The sequence below is a fragment of the Gossypium hirsutum genome, chromosome A05 (genome assembly GCF_007990345.1).
Source record: "Gossypium hirsutum isolate 1008001.06 chromosome A05, Gossypium_hirsutum_v2.1, whole genome shotgun sequence".
Classification (NCBI taxonomy): domain Eukaryota; kingdom Viridiplantae; phylum Streptophyta; class Magnoliopsida; order Malvales; family Malvaceae; genus Gossypium; species Gossypium hirsutum.
Genome location: NC_053428.1, coordinates 25727228 through 25753374, shown reverse-complemented (window position 1 = coordinate 25753374; position 26147 = coordinate 25727228). Strand labels below are relative to the sequence as shown.

Below are 26147 nucleotides of genomic sequence, written 5' to 3'. Positions count from 1 at the left end.
TTTTAAATTTTTTTAAAATTAATTAATTGATAATGTGGTATACACATGGGTTGCTACGTCGATGCCATGTCAATAAAGTTAACAAGCGTTAACTTTTTTATTAATTTTAAGATGATTTGACGAATAATGTAAATTTAAAAATTAAAAAAATTAAATTAAATGAAACACTAAAATAAGTTTTTTTGTAAAGTTAGAAAATAAATAGGTATGTTTGTTTTTAATATTTTCATTATTACATTAATTATTCAAAAAACATACATTGTAATTACCTTTATATTGTATCCTTCGCATGCAATCATTATGACTTAAAACTAGTTAAATAATAATTTTTTTTTAAATTAGATCTATTTATTCTTTTATTTAGTATCTTCACGTTATTGAGATACATTTTTGTTAATGATACATATTCAATATTTAAATGGTAATGAATAAATCAATTATTATATTTTAATTTTTCAAATCAAATTATTGATTATTTTTATTTATTTTATTACTATTGATACTGAGATATTTATAAATTAAATATTAATTATTTTTATATAAATAAACTAATACCAATAAATTTTTGAATTATCCATTCCCTACTTTTATTTATTTATTTTAATATATATGGTTATAAATGAAAATAATAAGTATATTATTATATCTTGATTTATTCGAGTTAATGAAAAAGATAAAAATATTTATTTTTAGCATTTTAAAATTTAATAATTTAATTCAAAAGAATAAAAATACAAAATAAGTAAAAATAATAATTCAAAAAATTAGGGTTTATTCATGATTTGGACTCTAAATATACTTGCTTTTTCACTTTAGTACTTAAATTTTTTTATTCATTTTGATATCTAAATTATACTCGTTTTTTTTATTGAATTCTTCTTATTGAATTTTTTAGATAAAAAATTATACTTTGTGTAGCAAAATAAAGTATATAAAATATATTTTAAAAAATACAAAGTTTTAACGGCTTAACCAATTTATATATTATAAAATATAAATAAATTTAAAATAAATTTAATATTAAGTTAATCTATAAGTTTAATTAAAAAGGTTAATATCCTGTATAGCTGATAGTTTAAGGCCCAATAGACGTTTTAGACCTAATCTATTTAAATTTTGTGGCCCACTTATTTCGTTCTTTATTCACTCATTTTGGGAGCCCACCTACAAATTTAATAGTTTAAAACTTTAGCTAGGGTTGTCTTTTTGTTTGTGGTAAATTACATCAACAATCTTTTAAACTTTAATTAAAATGTCACTCAACTTTCAAAAATTACGTAATAGTTATTAACTTTATTGAATTATTATAATTTAGTTGTTCATACATTAATTTCAGTTAAGAGGATAACATGACATGTTAATTCAAAGAGTTAATAATTAATTTGACCCTTAAATGCATTAAAAGAAGGATAAATTACATTAGAAAATATTAGAAATCTAAATATATTATAAAAATGATAGACAATTCTAAACAATTTCCAGATTAAAAAAAAGCATGTTCCTTCTCTTCTTCCCTTCTTCACAACTGAACTAGCAAATGTTTGTATTCAGGTAAATCTAATAACACATATGAAAAGCAGTAAAATGAACCCTTCCTTTTGTTCTTTGTCACAACCCAAGCTGGAACAATGGTGGCTAGATTCAATTGATTGGATTATGATAAGATTGAGTTGAATTTATGGAGTTCAAGTTAGAATTAATAATTGGAACAATCATCATCTTTCAAACAATTCCCTCGTATCATCGGTAGCCCATCCGCATTTTTTGTAGAAAGCTCTTGAGTTTTTGAGAGTGTTCATAGGGCCGATTAATGGTTATTGGACAACCGATTGTCATCCCCTCACTGGCACCACCCCTATTCTCGCCCCTTATACTGATAATCGATCCTTTTTCTGGCATGAAGAGGCTTGATTTGAAATAATAATTTCGCAAACTTGGGTTTGGCTTTTGCTTTTTCTTGATGGAATTTTGATCGTGTGGCGTTGGCTGGCTTACTCTTGACTTTGATTGATGTTTTCTAAGTTTTCTTCAACAATTCTTGTTTCGGGTAAGTAGAAACGTTGGTTAAGGAAGCGAAAGCTTGGAAAAGTACTTAGTTTACGATAAGACAATTATGCTCACTTTGATGGTATGTTGGTCAAGGTCAGATGCATGAGTTTTCGAATCCTGACGATGACATTATAAGAAAAGATAACTATGAATCTTGAAAATTATATTTTATGGATATATGTTAAATTTAAAAAAAAAAAACAATTCTTTTGATCATCGCTGTCTATAAACATAAAAAATATTTTTTACTGTTCCTTCCCCCTATCTATTCCTTTTTCAATCCATTGCTCATAGAAGTGTAATCATAACCAATGGTTTTTTTATTTTTATTTTTAAATTGTTGAAGGAGAATAAGATTACTTGAAATTAATTTCAAGCTTTCATGTCTATAATATAATACTCTTATCATTGAATCAAGAAATTGTTAGCATAATAAATTATTTTTTTAGACCATAATTAGTGATGGGTCTAAAATATACTGTAATGATAATGATTATTATATTAATTATGTATTTACAATAAAAATATTATTTGCTAGTTAAAATTATCATATTCTTATAAATAATAGGTAAAAATATATCAGCAATCCCTATATTTTAACAAAGATTGATATGTAATTTTTATGCTTAATATTTAAAAAGTTAAAAATACTTCTTCAATTTTAAAAGTTAATTCAATCATTAATGATATCTATAATTGCATTAAGATATTTTTTTTAAAAAAAAAGAATTTTTAATATTTAAAGTTTTAAGTCTAAAAACATCTTAAATTTTATTAAAATATGTCGATTAAGCTTTAAAATCAATTGACATGTTTGTTATTGTAATAACTAGGAGTTGAATGTGTGTTCGAACTAGACTTGATCATGAGTCGAGCCACCCGTCCAAGCTCGCAAAAATATAAACTTGAAAAATAAGCTTGGACAAAAAATAATACTCGTTTTCTAAACGGGCCCGGCCTCAAGTAAGAATTTTTTAGCTTTGGCTCGGCCCAACTCAACCCAAACTGCCTAAATTTTTTCCTTCTTGTTATTTGTTGTCGTTTGCGACCATTTTGTTGTTGTTTTGTTGTCATTTTGCTATTATATCATTACTATTTTGTTGTTAACTTGTTATTATTTGAATATTGTATAACTCTTTTTTTATTGTTAATTTTGTTACTATTTTAAAAGTATTTGCTTGTTAAATTGCAACTATAGTAGTGTTATTAAGTATAAGACTTTTTGTAATGTATTTTCTGTAATGACCTAAAATTCACGGGCATCGGAAAAGAACATTATCAGGCCTCCGTCTTAGTGAAATGGGTTCGAAAATAATTAATAGAAATATTTATGAGTTTAGGGATGTGTTTAATTAGGTTTTAATTAAGTGAATTTAACTTAATTTAGAGTAATTAGTAAAAAGGACTAAAGTGAATGAAAGATAAAAGTTTAATTGTAGATTAAAAGAAAGTAAAAAGGACTAAAAAAGTAATTAAACCAAAATCATGAAATTGAGGCGGTTTCTGTTTAAAGAAAAATTTGAGATTTTTAAGTTAATATATATTATTATATTATTATCTAACAAAGATATTTATGTTTTATTATTATTATTATTATTATTATATATGTATATAAAGTAATAAAAGAAAGAAAAAAAAAAGAAAATAGAAACAGGGGAAAAAGAGAAAAGAAAAGAAGAAATTTAGGGTTTTCAATGTTTAATTTTTAATTGGTAAGTCAAATTAAGTCTTTTTTTTTTGTAATTTTTGAGTTTTTATGACCCAGAACAAAATATTATTAAGTATGTGTTGAAATTTTCAAAGATATTAGATTTTTAGACATTAAATTTTATTGAGTAAAAGTGTGAATTGAGGATTGAATTAATAGAATTTCTAACTAGAAATGGGAGATAGATTAAATTGTAAAATAAGTTATAAATTTTGTATGATAGGGACTAAATTGCAAGAATTTAAAAATTAGGTATTTATGATGAAAATTAGATAGTTAAGTTTAAGTTTAGTTGAAATTTGAGTAGAAATGAGATATGAATTGAGATGGAAAAATAAATAAATTTAGTTAGGACTAAATTGAAATTAAGATAGAAATTTAATAGAAATTTAATTATTCAATATAAATTAGTGTTGTATTAATAATATAAATTATTTTTATTTTCGTAGCTAATAAAGAACTCGAGACATCCACAAAGAAAGGAAAAGAGAAGGTTGACGAAGAGTAATCCGAGAATTACGGTTTGTATTTCTATAAACTAAACTTAACATTTAAATTGTTGTTTTTATTATTTGATGTGTATGGAAAGATATTAAGGTAAGTATTAGTGTTTTGATAATGAATTGGATGTATGTGAATTTGTGATCATTGTGAAATGGATATTGAAATAATTAATTACTGTGAATTGGAAAATGAATTGAATACCCTATTAACTGTATCGGACTGAGTCGGATATGATTGGCATGCCATAGGATTGAAAGTGTTTAGGGATACTTTGGCCTTGAGTCGATGAGGCACTATAAGTGTCGTTTTGTTACTTCGACTTCGAGTCAATAAGGCACCTTATGTGTCGTACTGTTACTTCGATTTAATCAGATAAGGTACTAAGTACTGTACTACTACTGTTTACTTTGGCAAAGCTGATGAGGCACTGAGTTCTGTACTGGTGTGTTGGTTGGATCTGTGTATCCGTCTAAGTCCAAGCTATGTTAATAGGTGTAAACTATTGCACTGAATATCAAAATGACTGTATTACTGGACTGAATAACTGATTGTTATTGATTGTTTGATACTGAATAACTGATTGTTATTGAATAAAAATAAACAAATAATTGTTATTGAAAAATAATGATTAATACTGAGCTTGTAATAAAATAGAGCACTGGATTAAAATGTGAATATTTGAATAGTTATTGAATTTAAGTAGTGTTATATATGTATGTATTTTATAATCATTTAAGTGATGGTTTATAGAAATACCACTGAGTGCATACTTAGCGTACGTTTGTTTCCGTGCGCAGGTTAGGTACAAAAGTGATTAACAACTCAGCATCCAAGCCGATCCCAAACTCAAATACGTGGTGATGTATATTTCTCTTTTGAAAATGGCATGTACCTAGGTCGTAATATGTTGTTATTTTGTTACAGAAGTATTACTGATAAATGATGGTAATAGTTGTTCCATGCAATTATATATGTCTTAAACACAGTTTATGTCCTAGCTTTGGGCAATTTTGTTGAATGATAACTTAAATGAATCAATTAGACATCTTATGTTAGATTGTTAAAAACAGAAAAATGTTAGAACTTTATATTATTAATTTTATTATAATTAGATATGTATAAATTCATGAATTGATTTGTTCGGATTGTTATTTTTTGAAAATTGCAGGGAAGATTAAATATTTCTAAAGGGGTTATATTGAATTTTTATTAAAAAAAATGAATGACTTTATAATTATACTATAATATGCTTGTTATTTATTTATTTATTAAGAATTATCCGTAAATTGTTTGATTTGTCTGGTAATGTCTCGTAATCTTGTTCCAGTGAAGGTTTAAGGTTAAGGGGTATTACAATTAGTGGTATCAGAGCTATTCAAGTTTAGTCAATTTTAGGATTAAATTGAACTCGGGATTTAGTATAGAGGTACATGCCATAATTGAGTTAAATTTGAGTCGGGATTGGATGCTAATATATATGTATACTGAATTATTGTTTTTACTTTATAGTTAAAGATGTCTGGTGAAAATATTGAAGATACTGATAGAGAAATGTATAATGAATATGATAAATCATACGATATGAATGAATCGGAGTCTACAGCGCCAAGTGTAAACCTGATAGGTAATCAACCATCAAATGTTGAAAGGGGTAATACTAAAGAAAGAGATAATTTAAAAATACTCAGAGTGATCGCCGATGCCCTTCAAAGAGCAATAGGAACTATACCTGTTATGACCCCTACTCCTACTACCTGACGAGCTCCGATTAAAGAGTTGCGGAAGTATGGTGCTATCAAATTTCTGGGTTCGAAGGGAGTTGACCCGTCAGTAGCTGAAAATTGGGTAGAAACTATAAAGAGAATTTTGAAGCAACTTGAATGTACCCCACAGGAAAGCTTATTGTGTGCCGTTTATTTGTTACAAGGAGAAGCGTACGTATGGTGGGAATCGACAACTCAACGTGTATCAGAGGAACAGATAAGTTGGGAATTCTTTTTAGGAGAATTTCAAAAGAAATATCTGGGAAAATTATATATGGAAGATAGGAAACAAGAGTTATTAATGTTGAAACAAGGTGACATGTCCGTAGTAAATTATGAATGAGAATTTTTTAGACTGAGTAGATATGCAACTGAATTTGTACCAACTGAAACTGACAGATGCAAACGATTTTCTACGAAGGTTGAGTGAAATGAGAAAATTTAATTGAGAGAGCTAAAATGGTTGAACAAGTGTTGGGATTAGATAAAAAGCCTGAAATTTCTTGTTCACTTGGAAAGCGTCCTGGAACTACAAGTTCTAATCCACAACCTAATAGATCAAAAGAATTTCGAGGCAGTTGGAGATTTGGTTCTAGATCAGATAGAAATGACAGAAATCGTGGTAGGCAGACGACAGTTTCCACTGGTAGCATCAGAGGACCAACTCGGAATATTGAAATTCCAGAATGCCAATACTGTGGAAATAAACATTGAGGAGAGTGTTGGAAATTAACTGGAGGTTGTTTTCGTTGTGGATCCACTGATCATTTTGTCAAAGACTGCCCAAAGATTAAAAGTATAGCACCAGAAGTATCACAGAGATTTGAATCTGCTTCCAGAGGTCGAGGGTCAAGCAGAGGTGGCTCAGTCAGTGGAGGATGTGCTAGAAGAACAAGTGAAGTTACCACTCAACAATCGAAAGCTAGAGCCCCGACCTGAGCATACGTTGTATGAACTCGTGAAGAAGGAGATGCACATGATGTGGTGACAGGTATATTTTTATTTTACTCAGAACCCGTTTATGCTTTAATAGATTCGGGATCGTCACATTCTTATGTTAATACAAAATTAGTTGAAATAAGAAAATTAAAACCTAGACTGTCTAGAGTAACAGTAGAAGTATCTAGTCCTCTGGGGCAAACTACGTTAGTGAATCGAATATGTCGAAGATGCCCGTTAATAATCTAGGATAGAATCTTTTCTGTTGATCTGTTAATTATGCCATTTGGCGACTTTGACATTATACTGGGTATGGACTGGCTATCAGAATATGGGGTAATTTTGGACTGTTATAAAAAGAAGTTCACTGTATAGAATGAAATTGGTGATCAGATTGAAGTAAATGGTATTTGGACTAGTGGATCAGTTCGTATTATCTCAGCAATTAAAGCTAGTAAGCTTCTTTATCAGGGTTGTACTGCTTTCTTAGCATATGTTATTAATTCGGATTCAGTGGAGAGCAAATGTAGTAAAATTCGGACTGTATGTGAATTTCTCGATGTATTCCCTGAAGAATTACCTAGATTACCTCTTGATCAAGAAGTTGAATTTGTGATCGAAGTATACTCGGGTACAGATCCAGTTCTCCATATCGGATGTCACCTACTGAATTGAAGAAGTTGAATGTACAACTGTAAGATTTACTATAACGAGGTTTTATACGACCTAGTACCTCACTGTGGGGAGCTCCAGTGTTATTTGTTAAAAAGAAAGATGGTTCGATGCGGTTGTGTAATGATTATGGACAATTGAACAAGGTGACAACCAAGAATAAATATCCGTTACCACGTATTGAAGATTTATTTGATCAATTGAAAGGAGCTTCGGTATTTTTAAAGATTGATTTAAGATCGGGCTACTATTAGTTAAAGGTGAAAGAAAGTAATGTACCGAAGACAACATTTCGTACAAAATATTGTCATTACAAGTTCTTAATGATGCCATTTGGGTTAACAAATGCTCCAGCTACTTTTATGGATCTTATGAATCGAATTTTTCAACCGTACTTGGATCAGTTCGTGGTAGTTTTTATTGATAACATTTTGGTATATTCAAAGTCCGAATCTGAACATGAGCAGCATCTCTGAATTGTATTGCAAATGTTACGAGAGAAACAGTTGTATGGAAAATTGAGTAAATGCGAATTTTGGTTATCAGATGTGGTATTTCTTGGTCACATGGTATCAGTAGATTGAATTAAAGTGGATTCAAAGAAGATTGAAGTAATCGTCCAGTGGAAAACTCCCAAAAATGTGTCAGAGGTACGTAGTTTTCTTGGATTAGCTGGGTATTATCGAAGGTTTGTGAATGGATTTTCAAAAATAGCTTTACCAATAACAAAATTATTGCAAAAGGATGTTTCGTTTGTCTGGAATGATCAATGTCAAGAAAGCTTTATGAAATTGAAGTAGATGTTGACAGAAGCACCAGTTTTGACTTTACCAGAATCAAAAAAAGATTTTATTGTGTATAGCGGTGCTTCTTTAAATAGGCTCAGGTGTATACTGATGCAAAGTGGGAAAGTGATAGCTTATGCTTCTCGGCAATTAAAACCACATGAATGTAATTATCCGACACATGATTTGGAATTAACAGCTGTGATCTTTGCCTTGAAAATATGGAGACACTATTTATACGGTGAAAAATGTTACATTTATACAGATCATAAGAGTCTTAAGTATCTTCTGTCACAGAAAAAGTTGAATTTGAGGCAGCGTTGATGGATAGAACTTCTAAAAGATTATGATTGTGTTATTGATTATCATCTAGGTAAAGCTAACGTGGTAGCTGATGCATTGAGTAGGAAGGCAGTAATTGAATTGCGAGCGATGTTTTTACAGCTCAATATTAGTGATGATGGAGGTTTATTAGCTGAATTAAGAATTAAACCAGTGATGTTTGAACGAATCAAGTCATCCTAATTAGAAGATGATAAGCTAATGAAAGAAAAGAAATGATTCAGAGTGACATAGCAGAGAATTTTAGTATTGATGAGCATGATTGTCTGAGATTTCATAATTGGATCTGTGTTCCAAATGTTTCAGAATTGAAAGAGTTAATACTTCGAGAAGCACATGATAGTCCTTTTATATTACATCTTGGAGGTATAAAAATGTACCGTGATTTACGATAATTATATAGGTGGTCAGGTATGAAAAGGGATATAATGGAATTTGTGGCTAAATGTTTGACATGTCAGCGAGTTAAAATAGAGCATTAGGTTCCAACTGGTTTACTTCAGCCTATTAACATTCCTGAATGGAAATGGGACTGCATCACAATGGATTTTGTAACAGGGTTGCCATTGTCAGCAAGTAAGAAAAATGCTATTTGGGTTATAAAATCAGCTCATTTTATAGCAGTCAGAACAGATTGGTCACTTCATAAACTTGCTGAAGTTTATATTCGGGAGATAGTACGATTACATGGTATTCCAGTGTCAATAATTTCTGATCGAGATCCATGATTTACATCCAGATTTTGGAGGCAACTGCATGAATCTCTTGGTACTCGACTTAATTTTAGCACAGCATTCTATCCACAGACCGATGGACAATCAGAATGAGTTATTCAGATTTTAGAAAATATGCTTTGAGCTTTTATTATTGATTTTAAATCATGTTAGGAACGTTATCTACCGTTAGTTGAATTTGTATACAATAATAGTTTTCAATCAAGTATTCAAATGGCATCATATGAAGCTTTATATGGTCGGGGATATCGGTCACCAGTGTGTTGGATAGAATTGAATGAGAAGAAAATGATTGGGCCAAAATTAATTCAAGAAACATAAGACACTGTTAAGAAGATTCGAGAAAGATTGAAAGCAACTTTTGACAGACAGAAGTCATATGCAAATCTGAAACGTAGAGACATTGGGTACGTGGTTGGTGATAAGGTATTTCTAAAAGTTTCACCTTGAAAGAAAATTATGAGATTCGGTCGAAAAGGAAAACTATGTCCTCGTTTTATTGGGCCATATGAGATTATTGAGAGAGTTGGACCGGTTGCATGTCGTCTGGCTTTGCCTCTAGAATTGAAAAAATTCATGATATTTTTCATGTTTCTATGCTCAGAAGATATCGATCAGATCCTTCTCATATTATTTCTACAGAGGATATTTAAATTCGACCTGATCTGTCATATGAAGAAGAACCAGTGAAGATATTGGCTCGAAAGGTAAAAAATTGCGTAAAAAATGAGTTCCTTTAGTGAAAGTATTGTAGAAAAGTTATAATATTGAAGAAGCAACTTGGGAATCAGAAGAGATTATGAGATCACAGTATCCCCGCCTCTTTTTAGGTAAATTTCGAGGACGAAATTTATTGAGGAGGGAAGAAATGTAATGACCCAAAATTCACGGGCATCGAAAAATAACATTATCAGGCCTCCGTCTTAGCGAAATGGGTTCGTAAATAATTAATAGAAATATTTATGAGTTTAGGGATGTGTTTAATTAGGTTTTAATTAAGTGAATTTAGCTTAATTTAAAGTAATTAGTAAAAAGGACTAAAGTGAATAAAAGATAAAAGTTTAATTGTAGATTAAAAGAAAGTAAAAAGGACTAAAAAAGCAATTAAAATTTTTGTTATTATTATTATTATTATTATATGTATATAAAGTAATGAAAGAAAGAAAAAAAGAAAGAAAATAGAAACAGGGGACGAAATAGAAAGAAAAGAAAAAGAGAATAGAAAAGAAGAAATTTAGGGTTTCCAAGGTTCAATTTTAAATTGGTAGGTCAAATTAAGTCATTTTCTTGTAATTTTTGAGTTTTTATGAACCTAGAACAAAATATTATTAAGTATGTGTTGAAATTTTCAAAGATATTAGATTTTTAGACATTAAATTTTATTGAGTAAAAGTGTGAATTGAGGATTGAATTAATAGAATTTCTAACTAGAAATGGGAGATAGATTAAATTGTAGAATAAGTTATAAATTTTGTATGATAGGGACTAAATTGCAAGAATTTCGAAATTAGGTATTTACGATGAAAATTAGATAGTTAAGTTTAAGTTTAGTTGAAATTTGAGTAGAAATGAGATATGAATTGAGATGGAAAAATAAATGAATTTAGTTAGGACTAAATTGAAATTAAGATAGAAATTGAATAGAAATTTAATTATTCAATATAAATTAGTGTTGTATTAATAATATAAATTATTTTTATTTTCGTAGCTAATAAAGAACTCGAGACATCCGCAAAGAAAGGAAAAGAGAAGGTTGACGAAGAGTAATCCGAGAATTACGGTTTGTATTTCTATAAACTAAACTTAACATTTAAATTGTTGTTTTTATTATTTGATGTGTATGGAAAGATATTAAGGTAAGTATTAGTGTTTTGATAATGAATTGGATGTATGTGAATTTGTGATCATTGTGAAATGGATATTGAAATAATTAATTACTGTGAATTGGGAAATGAATTGAATACCCTATTAACTGTATCGGACTGAGTCGGATATGATTGGCATGCCATAGGATTGAAAGTGTTTAGGGATACTTTGACCTTGAGTCGATGAGGCACTATAAGTGTCGTTTTGTTACTTCGACTTCGAGTCAATAAGGCACCTTATGTGTCGTACTGTTACTTCGGTTTAATCCGATAAGGTACTAAGTACTGTACTACTACTGTTTACTTCGGCAAAGCTGATGAGGCACTGAGTTCTGTACTGGTGTGTTGGTTGGATCTGTGTATCCGTCTAAGTCCAAGCTATGTTAATAGGTGTAAACTATTGCACTAAATATCAAAATGACTGTATTACTGGACTGAATAACTGATTGTTATTGATTGTTTGATACTGAATAATTGATTGTTATTGAATAACAATAAACAAATAATTGTTATTAAAAAATAATGATTAATACTGAGCTTGTAATAAAACAGAGCACTGGATTAAAGTGTAAATATTTGAATAGTTATTGAATTTAAGTAGTGTTATATATGTATGTATTTTATAACTATTTAAGTGATGGTTTATTGAAAAATAATGATTAATCTTGAGCTTGTAATATGTTGTTATTTTGTTACAGAAGTATTACTGATAAATTATGGTAATAGTTGTTCCATACGATTATATATGTCTTAAACACAGTCTATGTCACAGCTTTGGGCAATTTTGTTGAATGATAATTTAAATGAATCAATTAGACATCTTATGTTAGATTGTTAAAAACATAAAAATGTTAGAACTTTATGTTATTAATTTTATTATAATTAGAGATGTATAAATTCATGAATTGATTTGTTTGGATTGGCTTTGGATTGGTTGTTTTTTGAAAATTGCAGGGAAGGTTAAATATTTCTAAAGGGGTTATATTGAATTTTTATTAAAAAAATGAATGACTTTATAATTATACTATAATATGCTTGTTATTTATTTATTTATTTATTAAGAATTATCCGTAAATTGTCTGATTTGTCTGGTAATGCCTCGTAACCCTGTTCTGGCGACGATTTAGGGTTAAGGGGAATTACATTTTCAATTTGTTGTAAACATTTTTTAATGCTTTTAGTGTATTGATGTATTATATTTTTTTAAATTTTTTTATATAAAAATAATAATATAAAAAAGTTTAATACGAGCGGGTTGGATTGGACTCAGGTTTAGCATTTTTTATCTGGGTTGAGCTTAGGCAAAAATTTAGGTTCATTTTTCGAGCCGGGTCCAACTCAAAAATCGGGCCTAAAATTTGGCATTGGTCCGGTCTGACCCGACCCATGATCAAGTTTAGTTTGAACATGCTTAAGTGTATTTTTTTGTTGATTTAAAGATTGAAGAGAAGTAAACATTGTATAAAAAAAATCACCAAAATACAATGAGTAACAACATATTTCAAGCTAAATAATGTTAGGGAGAATATTTGATGCATTATAAGTGCATAATTCCCATGCACCATAGGTAAATAATAGAGCATGACACCTCATCATTAAATAATACAAAAATAGTGGATGGCTTATAAATAAATACAAGCAACTTATTTAAATATAATTAAATAATAATTAATTATAAATAAATGCTAAAATCCAAAAATATAATCCCAAGACTCTAGACCCTTAAATCCAAGATTCTAAATTCGAGAGCTATTAATATTTATTTATAATAGTTATGATTAATGCTTAAATAAAATTATTAGTATTTAATTACAAGTAATACATATCTTATTTAATTTAATGATGAGATGTTATATTATTATTCATTGATAAATTTATACACGAACAGTGCATTAAATATTATTCCATAATGTTAATTATTATTTATTTATATTTAAATATTTTTTGTTTAATCTAATAATAAAATGTCATGTTGTTATTAATCATTAATATATAGAACTTATTCATCGATAATATATTAAATATTTTTTCGCTACAATAATAGAAAATGTTGAATGTTTTATGATTTTAAAGTGGAATATAAAATTGACTTGATAAGGATGTACCTAATTTAAAAAGAAAAATCGGCTTTGGTTGGAAGTGAATTGATCCGCACCATTTTCCATAATTGGATTGTCCATTTCCATGGTCAGCCTCACACTTATGACTTATCCCACCACCATTTGTTCTTGGATTTTATCTCTGACACAAACAGGGCCTTAAATAAAGTATTTGCCAAAAAGGAAAGAAAAACCCTAAATGTTAAATTTTAAATTCCTAAGTTGATTGAATAACACATTTAAAAAAATAATTTAATAAAAAAATTAATTTTTTATTGCATCCGAAATACATTTTTTTTATGAATTATAAAAATAGAATAAAATTCTAATAGACCAACACGGAATTTGATGTGGTGTTTTATTTTGATGGTGGAAAGAACCTTATCAAAGTATCTTGGCTTTGGATAAAGGACTGAATGTCTTGACTCCAATTATGTAGGGTACCTTTTTGACTCATCGAATTGGGTACAATTTATCGTAAAAACTAATAGATATGGGAAACATTATTTGAATATTGGGACCATATTTTATTTATAAAAGTTAATGAAATATACTATCCAACTGGTTTTTGTCCCGTCTGATTTCAGCTTAAGAAACTTGAAATTCTTTTCATATCGCCATTCAGTCCATAAATACTTACAAGTAAAAGGAAAATTAAGTTATGTTATTTTAGTAAAGTTTTAAGCTATGATTTTAAATAGAACTACAATTAAAAAAAAATTGATTGATGGATGATAAATAAATAAAAATAATAATTTTATGATTATTATATATTCATACTTTATATATTATAAAGTTATATTATTTATATGAATCTTTAAAAATGTATTTAAATATTATTATTTATAAGATATAAAAAATAATAAATTTAAATTTAACAAATTAAAATAATAATTTAGGAATAATTTTAATTTTTATATTTTTAAGTGTATCAATAAATATCCTAAAAATCAACATAGAGTAAAAAAGTGGAAATCATTTGAAATATATAATTTAAAAATAAAATATATCCTATACATAAAAATAAAAAACTAAAAAAAAATCAGAAATCCTATCATACGTGTATGAGTGTAGAAATCACAGATTTTTTAAAACACAAATGTGTTTTTAAAAATAACATACAAAAGATAATAAAACATATGGTTTGAAACTAATTAATCATAATAACACATAAAATTTGTATGGTATTAAAATAAAAAATAGATTAAATTATGAGTAAAACGAAATTTAAACCCATACCTGCATCAAATAAACAATACTAAATCCACTACAATGATTTATCTTGATTTTGTTAACAACTGTGAGTTATTGTCGAGATGACTTATAACACCAACTTAATTAACGGCATTATTAATATATGCAACTAATGGAGATAATATATTGTGTATATTAAAATAAAAATGTATAAAATACATTAAGATCAATTTAATATTTTACTAATTTAATTGGTGTGGATTAAAATCTCATAATATATATATTAATTAATGGTAGTTATATAATTTTTTAACCGAATTGGGGACTCAATTGAAGATGACACTAATGCAATAAAACACTTAATAAATAGTATAGATTCACAAAACTATACCACTAGTCAGATACATGCTTACATATGTTAAAATTTGACATGACAATAAATATAGACTAGTTTATAAATACTTATATAATTGCATTAAAATTTAAGAATAATAACTTATTTGGCCATCCAACTTTATAAAAAAAGTCATTTTAGCTTTTCATTTAAATTATATTTTTTAGCTCTTAAACTTGTGTTTTTTTGTCAAATCATCCCAAAATGGGGGAGAAATTAGTGTTTTTAACATGGATGGCACATTAGTATTTAATTAATTTTTTAGAATTTTAAAAATTCAAAAAAATATAAAAATATTTTTTAAAATTTAAAAATTAATTAAATGTTGACATTCCATCCACGTGACTATCAACATATATGCCATGCTAGCAAAGTTAACAAATGTTAACTTTTCCATCCATTTTGAGGTTATTTGACAAAAATTGAAAGTTTAAGGGCTAAAAGAAGGAAAAAATTAAATAGAGGACTAATATGAATTTTTATAAAGTTGGAGGGTAAAAAGTCCATTATCCCTAAAATTTATAACCTAAAAAATAAAAATTAAGACAAAAAAAATCTAAAAAGATGATTGGTGAAAATGTTCAACGCCACAAGACCAGAGTCGTTGAAGAAGAAAATGGTCTTTGGCTTTGGCTTTTCTTTTTCTTTAGTGGTTTCTCTTATTGGTTGTTACTTTTTGTTAAATATGTTAATTGGGTCATTTTTATTAGAATGGAAAAGAGAAAGCAACCTATGAAATGATATTAGCAAAAGCAAACACAATATTTTACCTATAAATTATCTTTCTTTTCTTTCTTTTTTTTTTGTTGTTTTTCTAAAGTTTTTTTTTAAATAATCAAGTTTTTTCTAAAGCTATGATACGTCTCTTTCTTTTAAAAAAAGTTTTAAAACAATATTTTATTTATATTTACATATTATTTTACAAAGTAGTTCATTCTTTTTTGCAATCATATCTTCCTTTTCTTTCTTTCTTTTTTCAATATAAACGTAACTAAATATGTAAAATAATTTAGGTAGGTTCATAACTTAAAAGATTTTATAAATAGTATAAATTATGTGATAAACACATATAAATACTATATCTATGATTATTTTTTAAACTCTTGGATTTATTGAATATATATTTAATAATTAATTTTAAAATTCTTATTGAGATTTTAAGTAAGTTTTATTATTAAACCTCAATTAAAATCCGAACCGTCTGACTGATTTTGAATTAATCCACTTCTAATGGAGTAATTCTATTTTTTTGAAAAGTGGATGTGGGGTAGGATAGATGGATTTTTTTCTTTGAAAGTAGATATAAAGAGCTATTATGATAATTGCTTGTCCCGCCCCACTTCGCCCTATCATATAAAATTATCATTTTATCCTTGTATATATAACTATTAAAAGGGAAAAAATACAATAATGTTATAATGAAATTCATATATTTCATGTTTAATTTTTTTGAAAGATTATGTATTTACTTGTTTTTAAAAATATTAAATATAAGTAACAAAAATTAAAGTGAAATAGAATAGAACAGATAGTAAAATAAAGCGTACCAATAAAAAAATGACGATAAATTTAACAATATTTACTCGCACGCAACTTCATTACCATCTCTAGAAAAAAAATACAATTAATGTTGTTAATTTGAGTGATCAATTATTTGAAAATTAGTAGAAAAAAGGATAAAAGGAAAACCTAATCATCATTATAATAAATTCAAACGCATCCTTGTCTAAAAGTTGGATCAATGATTAACGGGTTCCATACATGAATAATAGTGCAAGGTAAAAAAAACTAAGGTGATAATATTGGATAAAAATTTTGTTATAACGAATAAATTAATTAATATTATAAAAAAAATTATTGCTATCAAAGTATAAATTCGAAAGATCTAATATTATGTGAAATTGAAAAAAAACCAATCATAAAAAAAAATTGGAACTTTCATTATTTTATTTAAATAGAGACAAACTTAAAGGCAAATGAGAGTAGCTGCTTTCGCCGAACTAGAGACCAGTGAACAAAAGGAAACAGAGGCGTATACGTAAAATGTGTGTAAGAAGCAAAAGAGGGCAATTATTAAACCCAAAAATAATAATATTATGGGAGTATATATGAGATGAAAAGCCATTGTCTCTTCCCTTTAGAGCTCCATCATACAACATGTATGGTTGGTCTGACCGATATGATGATATTATAGTGTTTTAGTGGAAAGTTGAAAAAAAAGGCATTAAAGAAACAACAACAATGTATCTATCTCACCATTTTCTTATGTTTTCAATTGCCCCAACCAAAAGCTTTTATGCAGTCCCAAAAAATATTTTGTTGCACTATATAATAATATATGCCAATAATCTCTTAGTCTAATCACAATAGTAGAGTATTTGTACATATTGTGACATGAAAGTTTAGGTTTGATCACATTCCAACTTTAATTATAAAAACACACAATATAAATATATGAATATTCAAAATTTATATAATATAAATTTAGATTATTAGAAAATTCACTTAAATAAAAATATTTTAAATATAATTATAGTAAAATAAAGTATAAAGTCTTGATTTGTAAGGAGCGCTTCGTCAATTTTTTTTTGAGGGATTGAAATTAAGTTGTTTATTTTTACTATAACTCAAATGTAATTTTATTATTTTAATAGTTTATAGCTTTATAATTTTTTTGAAGAACTAAATAAAATTTTTTTCCTTTTTTTAAGAAAAAAATGTAATTTTATTGTGTATTAATTTAAAATTTTATAAATTCTAAAAAGTTAAAAGTCAAATTTTCTATTTTAAATGGTCAAAGCCGTTGCAATACCCTTAACGTCATCCTTAAAGCAATAATTGAAACTCTTATCAAACATCTGTTTAACACTAAATCAATATTTATCGTTCTTTAAACATTAAATATTAATATAGTAATGTAATATTATTAATATTACTGACTCTATTTTTATTTTATATTTTAGGAGAAAAGATATATATAGAAATTGTGGGATATAGAGATAAAAAAGTAATGGGGAGGTTGGTGGTAGTCGCGTGGATAGCACACTCCTCTTGGTTTATTTAATATTATCTGATACCCACCATTCAGTGCTCTCTCATTCAGCAATCCATTTATTTTGGGTTCTCTTTTCAGTGGGTTCTAAGCATATTAATTAATTTGGTAATTACTCTCATGTTTTAAGTCCCACAATATAAATATGAATGTAATCATAAGCATTAACTTTATTGTATTTAAAATGATGAAATTTAAAGCCTAAACCTATATATAACTTTATTGTCTAATTGGATATTGCCAAAAGACAGTCCCCCCGCCCCCCCCCCCAAAAAAAGGGTATATATTACATAATCAAAGTGGTATTGTAATAGGAGCTTTGGTTAGATTGATAATTCTATGGCCATGAGCTTCATCTTTTCTACATTGCAGCTTTTCTCGAAAGGAATTGGACTTTGAAAAGCAGGCGTTTTCTTTTCATGCCATTTGGGAAATATAATTATTTTCCTACGTTTTTATTCCATTAATAATAATATAATATAAATATAATGGGTAAAAATGAAAAATGGAAAACCGAAGAAATGGAAAGATTTGAAACGCTTAGCACTTCCTTTTTGTCTTGTTAAAAAGTCATGCTTTAGTCATGAATTTGTGTTCTGGTGTAACTGCATTTCTTGAATTACATTTCTTGAATTACATTTCTTCTGGGATATGATGTCATATCTCCTTGATTTACTAAAGGACAAACATCAATATCTAAAATCACTTGTTGGGTTTAATTTTTTAGAATGCATGACTTGATTTCGTTATTGAAATATTTGATTATGAAAGTAAGTTGCTACTAAAAACATTATGATCATAAATGCAGGGTTTCCATCTGTACAGATGTAACGAATACAAATGCTTATGTTGATTACCCAGATACAGACTGCCAAGGCACCACACCCTAAATTCCCTACTTCTATTTTCCCCATCTAGAATTTGGCAGCAAAGTGGAGCAATCATCCCTGTAGTTTCTTTTACCAAATGTGGCCATAAAAATTTGAAGTGTGGAGTCAAGGCTTGTAGAAGCGATTCACTGAGCAACAAAGCTTGTTTTTTTGGTTAAACAATTATCTTGATAGGCTTTCTTTAAATATTTCCCAACACCATGCATGATGATAATAGTAATGGGTTACTTAGCAGCAAAATGGCCATGATACCCTTGGACTTCCATATCATAAATTTTCCCCTTTGCCCTAAAATTTACATCTTTAAATTAATTATTTTTATATAAAGTTCCATTTTTTGTAGAAATTTAACAATCTCATTCTCAGGTATATCAGTCACTTTTGCCTTATGTTATTTGAACTTTGCTCTTTTTCTTCATTATCTCCTTAATTTATAGTATAAAGGATATCCAAGAATCTAAGCTTAATATATATGAATATATATATAATCTCGCAGGAGAGTTCTTTTGTTTCTTTGATATTAAACGTGTAAACTATACACTCCATTGCCGGACGACAAAATTTTTTAGGCACACATCTAGTAGGAAAGATTTTGTTATGAAGTTATATATGTAAAATTTTATTTCATTCTTGGTGAAACATTAGTAGTTAATTTTGTTGATGAGTGCTTAGTATACCCCACATTTGCCTCCTCCACAGTGAACGTCTCCCTCAATAAATACCCTGGTAGAGAGGCGTGTGTCCTCCAGACTTATCTTTCCTTCACTCATTTCCTTTTCATTCTCTAATTAATTTAACATATTTCTCTTTGCCATTTTCCATTCATGGAGACCACCAATGGGACATCCATCAATAACCACAAGTTCACCATCCCTGCTGTGAACGATGTCGAGCAACAACAAGCAAGCATGGAACTCGAACCCACCGACGATTTCAACTACTCGAAACGATCACAATGGCTACGAGCCGCGGTCCTAGGTGCCAACGATGGGCTCGTCTCCACCGCAGCCCTGATGATGGGTGTTGGTGCAGTAAAACAAGACATTAAAGCCATGATATTAACTGGTTTTGCTGGTCTAGTTGCAGGGGCTTGCAGCATGGCAATAGGTGAGTTCGTTTCGGTGTATTCACAGTTAGATATAGAGGTGGCCCAGCTTAAGAGAGACAAGCTAAGAGACGAAAATAGAGAAACAACAGATGAAGAAGAAGAACAAGAAGGAAGTAAAGGAGAAAAAGAGTCATTGCCAAACCCTTTACAAGCATCAGCAGCTTCAGCCCTTTCGTTCTCAGTGGGGGCAATGGTCCCATTGCTAGCTGCATCATTTATAAAGGAGTATAAGGTGAGATTAGGTGTAGTGGTCGGTGCAGTGAGCTTGGCTTTGGCGGTGTTCGGATGGTTGGGAGCTGTGTTAGGGAGAGCACCAAGGGTGAGGTCTGCAGTTAGGGTCTTGGTTGGAGGGTGGCTAGCCATGGCTATAACTTTTGGGTTAACCAAGTTGATTGGATCAAGTGGGCTCTGAAAGTCTCTAAACTTCCCTAGCCTTTTTGGCTAATGTGAATCATGGAACTGTAACCTGGCTGGTTTTGTCTGATATGTATAATATTTTCTGCTCTTTCCCTGGACGCAATATTTGTATAGGTCGCTTTATGAAAAAATATATATATACATAAATAGTTTTGTTTATGCAATATAATATATATCTCCGTCTAACTTTGATATATATTAATTTCTTTCGTATTGAAGAGGGCATGGTTGAAGACAATGGAAATGGGTGTTTTATAAATTTAAGCTTTCATAATTTAACCTTCATTGTCAAGCTTAATAGTTCTCAATACTTTTTTCTTTTTTCGATAATTAAGGTTATCAAAGTTGGAAACTTAAAAGATAATTAGAATATAAAGTCCAATCCTTTTATAACTCACATGAATAATGCTAATTGTTTTCGATATTATTTTTTAAAAAATTGAGTGATTAATGTTATATTTAATTGACACATTTGTGGCGGATGAAGACGATAAGATGTGAGTCAAACTTAAAAGATATAAAAATTTTTTGTTAAGTTAAAATGTTAAATTTAGATAGAATAGTAGAGTGGTAACGTAGATGAATAAAGAAAAAGGAAAAGTAAATGGTCTCACAAAGACACGAAATTCGCAAGAGACAGCAGTAGTAAAGGGGAAGACGATGCTTTATCTTGGTGGATTCTCACAGACGATACGATACCATTTTTAAAGGAGAGCTTATCTATTGTGTGTTTTTTTATATGTATATGGGGCCTTTTATGTGTTAGTGGATACTCCAGTAGTGAGCCTATAATTGAGGTTATTCTTTCAGATTGTAATCTAAAATTCAGATAAATTTTCTAATATTAACTACTACTTGCAATTACTAGTTCAACTCTTTGCTTATAATAGAGATGACAATAGATTTATAGTATTTTCTTTTTCCATCTCTATATCTAAATTCACATACCTGGTTGAATAGTTAAATTCTAAAAATATTTGAATTTATTAAAACAAATTATAAAACTAAATAATAACAAAATTTGTGAATTGATTAATATATTTAAATTCGTTATTTATATAAATGAAGTATGTTGTGATTGAGGTTCGAGACTTGTTGCACTAATTATATATCTTCCAAAAATGAATACGGTTTCTTACAAAAAGTTAAGAGTTCAATTTCACTTACTAAACTTTAATCCATTTTGATCCACTTATATCTCATCAAATCATTTACCTCGAGTGTAAAAAATATTGGCATAAATCTTCACAAACTCTACCCACATCTCCTCGTATTCATATCTAAATATATAAGAAAAGTGCAGCTACAATAAAAGGCAATAAGAGTTCACTTCAAATTAGCTCAAAATAAAGATTATCCATTTCTTCGACTTTATCAGGACCGGACAAAGTCTTTTGGATAAGAACTTAAAATGGAGGTTTTTCAATTAAAAGCGCTTATCAAATGCTAAAAGAAGATACTTATGGAACGCACAAGACAATAAGTGGAGGACCATATGGAAATATCAAGGACCACAACGTATACGATTTTTTCTGTGGCTTATTTATAGGCACCAATTGCTTACCAACCTTGAGCGCTTGTGAAGGGGAATTGGCCAGAATGCTGCTTGTCTAATGTGCCATCATAGTACAGAAGATATATTGCATGTCACTAGGGATTGCAAATTGCTAAAGAAGTTTGGCTAAGTATAGTACCCAAAAATCGTCAATCACACTTCTTCTTAGGCAATCTCTTGGAGTGGGTTGGGCAAAATTTAAAAAACCAAGAATGGGAGCTAAGAGCAGAGGTCCCTTGAGCCACCCTCTTTGACTTGATAGCATGGCGCCTATAGAAAAACAGGAATTTATTTGTTTTCCAAGGAATTCTATGGAGTGGTATGGAAACCATTAAGATATCAGTTAGTTGGATAAAGCAGTATATTGACACTAAAAAATGGAACTCATCTGGGATTGAAATTTAAATTCTGTAGGAACCTTAGGAGAAGTATTGGCTTATTAAGGTCGCAAGTAGTCTATTTTTAAAAATTTTGTAATAATGAAATTTTTTTATCACAAAAAAAATTCCTTGTTAATAAAACTCTATTTCAATTTCTTATACAAAATCTCCATAAAATCATGCCAAAAATGCCAACAAAAAATAAATGGAAAATATGCAAAAATTAGTACCATAAGTAAGTTGCACCAGCAATCTCCCCTTTGATATTTTTGACCAAACCTAAAGCAAATGCTTCAAGCACAAAGATAAAAAAACTAGAATAGAATGTTACTCATTAACACAACCATCAACCATCAACCAACAAAAGCAATTCATAAAATGCAAACAACAATATCTACAAACAATAAAAGTTTCAAAACAATCTAGCAAGACTGAAAATAAAAGCTTCAGCTTCCCCTTACTTTTATCCTCCCCTTTAGCAAAAATGAAAAAAGAGTAGAAATTAATATCTAATGGCTTGAATATCATATTGATAACAAACCACTTTAGTTCATCAAACAAATATTCATAGAAGAGTCATCCCTTTTGTTGAGGTTGTAATGAAAAAACAATTGCATTAGAATTTTTATGTAACACCTTACACTCGATTCAGATGACAGTCGAATACAGAATGTTACATTCTCTTGTTGAAGTAACTCAAACAAAAACAAACAATTTAAAGTCAAAACACATAATTTCGATATTATAACATGTTATATAGTATTTTGGATAATTTCAGATCAATACATGTAATTGAATTCAATGAGTTACGTCTTAGTTGTTACCCATTGTTAGTTCAAAAATGTTACTTGATGTTGTCAAATTTGATATTGTCTTTGCACTTTGGATTTTCATAGACAAGTTATATTCTACTAGATCTACTACAAAGATCATGAACTTTCGGTGTTCATTACATGCTCAGTGGAAATGTGATAACAGCATGTATGACTATTTGCGACAGAGCATATTTTTTATATCAAATATATTTCTACCATTCTTGATGGGTTAAAACCAAAATATGAGTCTATAGTTGCAATTATTACAAGTAGTAGACAAGATGTGATATCAACTTTTTCTATATTTTACGGAATTTAGTTACAAAATTATATTTTTTTACGCATATTAAAATCGGATCATTCTAATTACAGTTATATAACAATTAAATTTAAGATTTATCATTATAAATAACATTTAAAAAATAGAGATTATTAATATTGGTAAGTTTAAAATATCTCAAAAATAATGGAATATTAAAGTGATGAGTTTTTTTAAGGGAAAATTCTATCATCACACATTTATTTAGTTTACAATACATATTTTACTATAAATTTGTTTTGAACTTGCCTTATTCACTTCCCCTCATCGTTGTTTAATATGAAAGTTTCACTTAATAATGGTATGTTTTTATTAATTTTAATTTGAATTTTAATTTTACTTTATACTATTTTTCTAGTTAGTATTATAATTATAATTATAATTTTATGTAAATATTCAATTTGTTATTATTTAAGTAATTTGCAACTCCAAATCAATTTATTGCATCAAAAGTCCAATGTTGATCGAAAACGATAGTGATAATGATAGCTTGAAGAAAAAGATCAAGATGGAAGATGATAATGAGATTGATGAATTGAATTCGAAGTAGAATATTAAGATAGGAAATTTAACTATATTTGTAATATTGTTAGTATTTATTTTGAAATTAGATTTTATTTTAACTTTAATGTAATTAGATTATCTAATATCAGTAATTGTTTCATTTACGAAAATAAGCTATTAGAAAATTAGAAATTATATTATGATTCATGGAGTTTATTTTGATTATATTTGATTCAATTTGAATTTATCTTTTTAATTAATAAAATTATTATTTGGTTTTAAATAAAAAAAATGCAAAATGCTAAAATAATTTTAAATACTAGAATTAAAAAAATAAATTGAAGTTAATGTTTTAAAATTAATTTTATAATTTTAACACTTTAGAATCATAATTAATTTTATCTATTATCAGTGTACACATACAAATTAAATCTCAGTCTAAATCTAAATCTCAATTCTCAAAAATGCTTTTTACATTTTTAAAATTGATCTTTAAAATATTCAGGTGAATTTTCAAGATAGAATTGTTGTTTTACCTTTATTCAAACTCATAATGAATGTTGAAATAATCTATCTTTAATAACATCTTCATTATAATATAGACTATTCAATCTAATCAATAAGCAACATCTTATTATTTTATTTACATCGATTTTGTAAAAATTAAAAGTATAGATATGCAGTATGTCCAATCTTTTTAAATATTGTACATACATACTATTGTATAAAAATATATTTGCATGTGATATTGAAGGCTAGTTATTTAAACCAGACATATTAATTATATATATCCATTTTTTATCGTGGTGTTGTTTGTTTGTTTGTTTGTTTTTTTGAGTCATTTTATTTTTCTATATAATATTTTTGTTGTATCTCAATCTATCATATGTTTTGTAAAAATTATCATAATTATTGGAATTTAATTATAAATTTATTTTTAAAAAATAAAATATTTATTATTAATAATTAATAAAAATTAAGTTTATTTATTACTTTTTTAATTCTTGGTTTGAAATAGAGCTGTCAAAGGGCTAGATTATTCACCTTAAAGGTCCACCTAAAATATTGAACGGCTTAAAAGACAAAAACCTGAAAAATGAGCGCGGATCAAAGTAAGTACGTTTTCTATTCGGGCCAGGCCTGACTAATATATATTATAGTAATAAAATGTTTATCCAAACCCAAATATTATTTATCCCAAAGTACAGGCCCATATTTAATAAATAAAACTCAAGCCCATACCCAAAGTAACCCCTACCAATCATTCTCATTTGTTGTTGCTGCTTTCAGTTGCTAAATTTGAAATGTTTAACGTTCAGATCCTTTTAGCAGTGTTTTTCTAATTTTAAATCTTGATGTTTTTCAAAACTCATGGATTGATACATGCAATTTTAGTTGGATTTTTGTGAATTGTCTTTCAAATCTAGAATGGTTGAATTATTTTTCCTAATGCCAGTATCTTTCAATAATTTTTTTTATACCTTTATTGATGAATACAATTGTAGATTATCGAAAAGAATTTAATCTTAAGTAGCGTTTGGTTGGGCTCAAATTACCTTATTATAGGGTTGAACTTGAACAAAACATCAAGCTCATATTGTTGGATAGGCTAGATTTAAGCAAAGATAATCTCTAAAAGTTTTTATTTAGACTTCGCTTAAATAGACTCAATCCGTTCTACGAACATCTCTAGTGGATATACTTCAAAAGTACAACTAAATGGATCCCACCCATTCCTAACGTGCCAGGTGTCTTCTTTTACTTTTTTGTACATGATTGAATTAAGGTCTTTTTGTTAAATCATTGAAAAATTAAATCCATTGAAAATTAATGGTTTAACTTTATACACATGATAATCCAAAATTGAAACAACTTGGTAGAATTTTTATTTTTTTTACAAAAAAAGTGTGGAAAATAATAAATAGATAAAAGTTACTTATCACTTAATGGATAATATTTTTAATTAATTTAATTTTATATTATATTATTTTATAAAAATTTCACGTTTCAATTTTTATTTTATTTTTGTTTAGAATAAACTGAAATATTTAAAATTAAA

At 28.1% G+C, this 26147-nt stretch overlaps 1 protein-coding gene across 1 annotated transcript; it reads left to right on the top strand.

The window, feature by feature from the left end:
- The first annotated feature begins 19495 nt into the window (after window positions 1-19495).
- Window positions 19496-20674, top strand: LOC107914141 (vacuolar iron transporter homolog 4). The gene has a single exon (XM_016842930.2). The coding sequence runs from the start codon at window positions 19815-19817 to the stop codon at window positions 20508-20510; it is 696 nt and encodes a 231-aa protein (XP_016698419.2). The 5' UTR covers window positions 19496-19814; the 3' UTR covers window positions 20511-20674.
- The last annotated feature ends 5473 nt before the right edge of the window (window positions 20675-26147 follow it).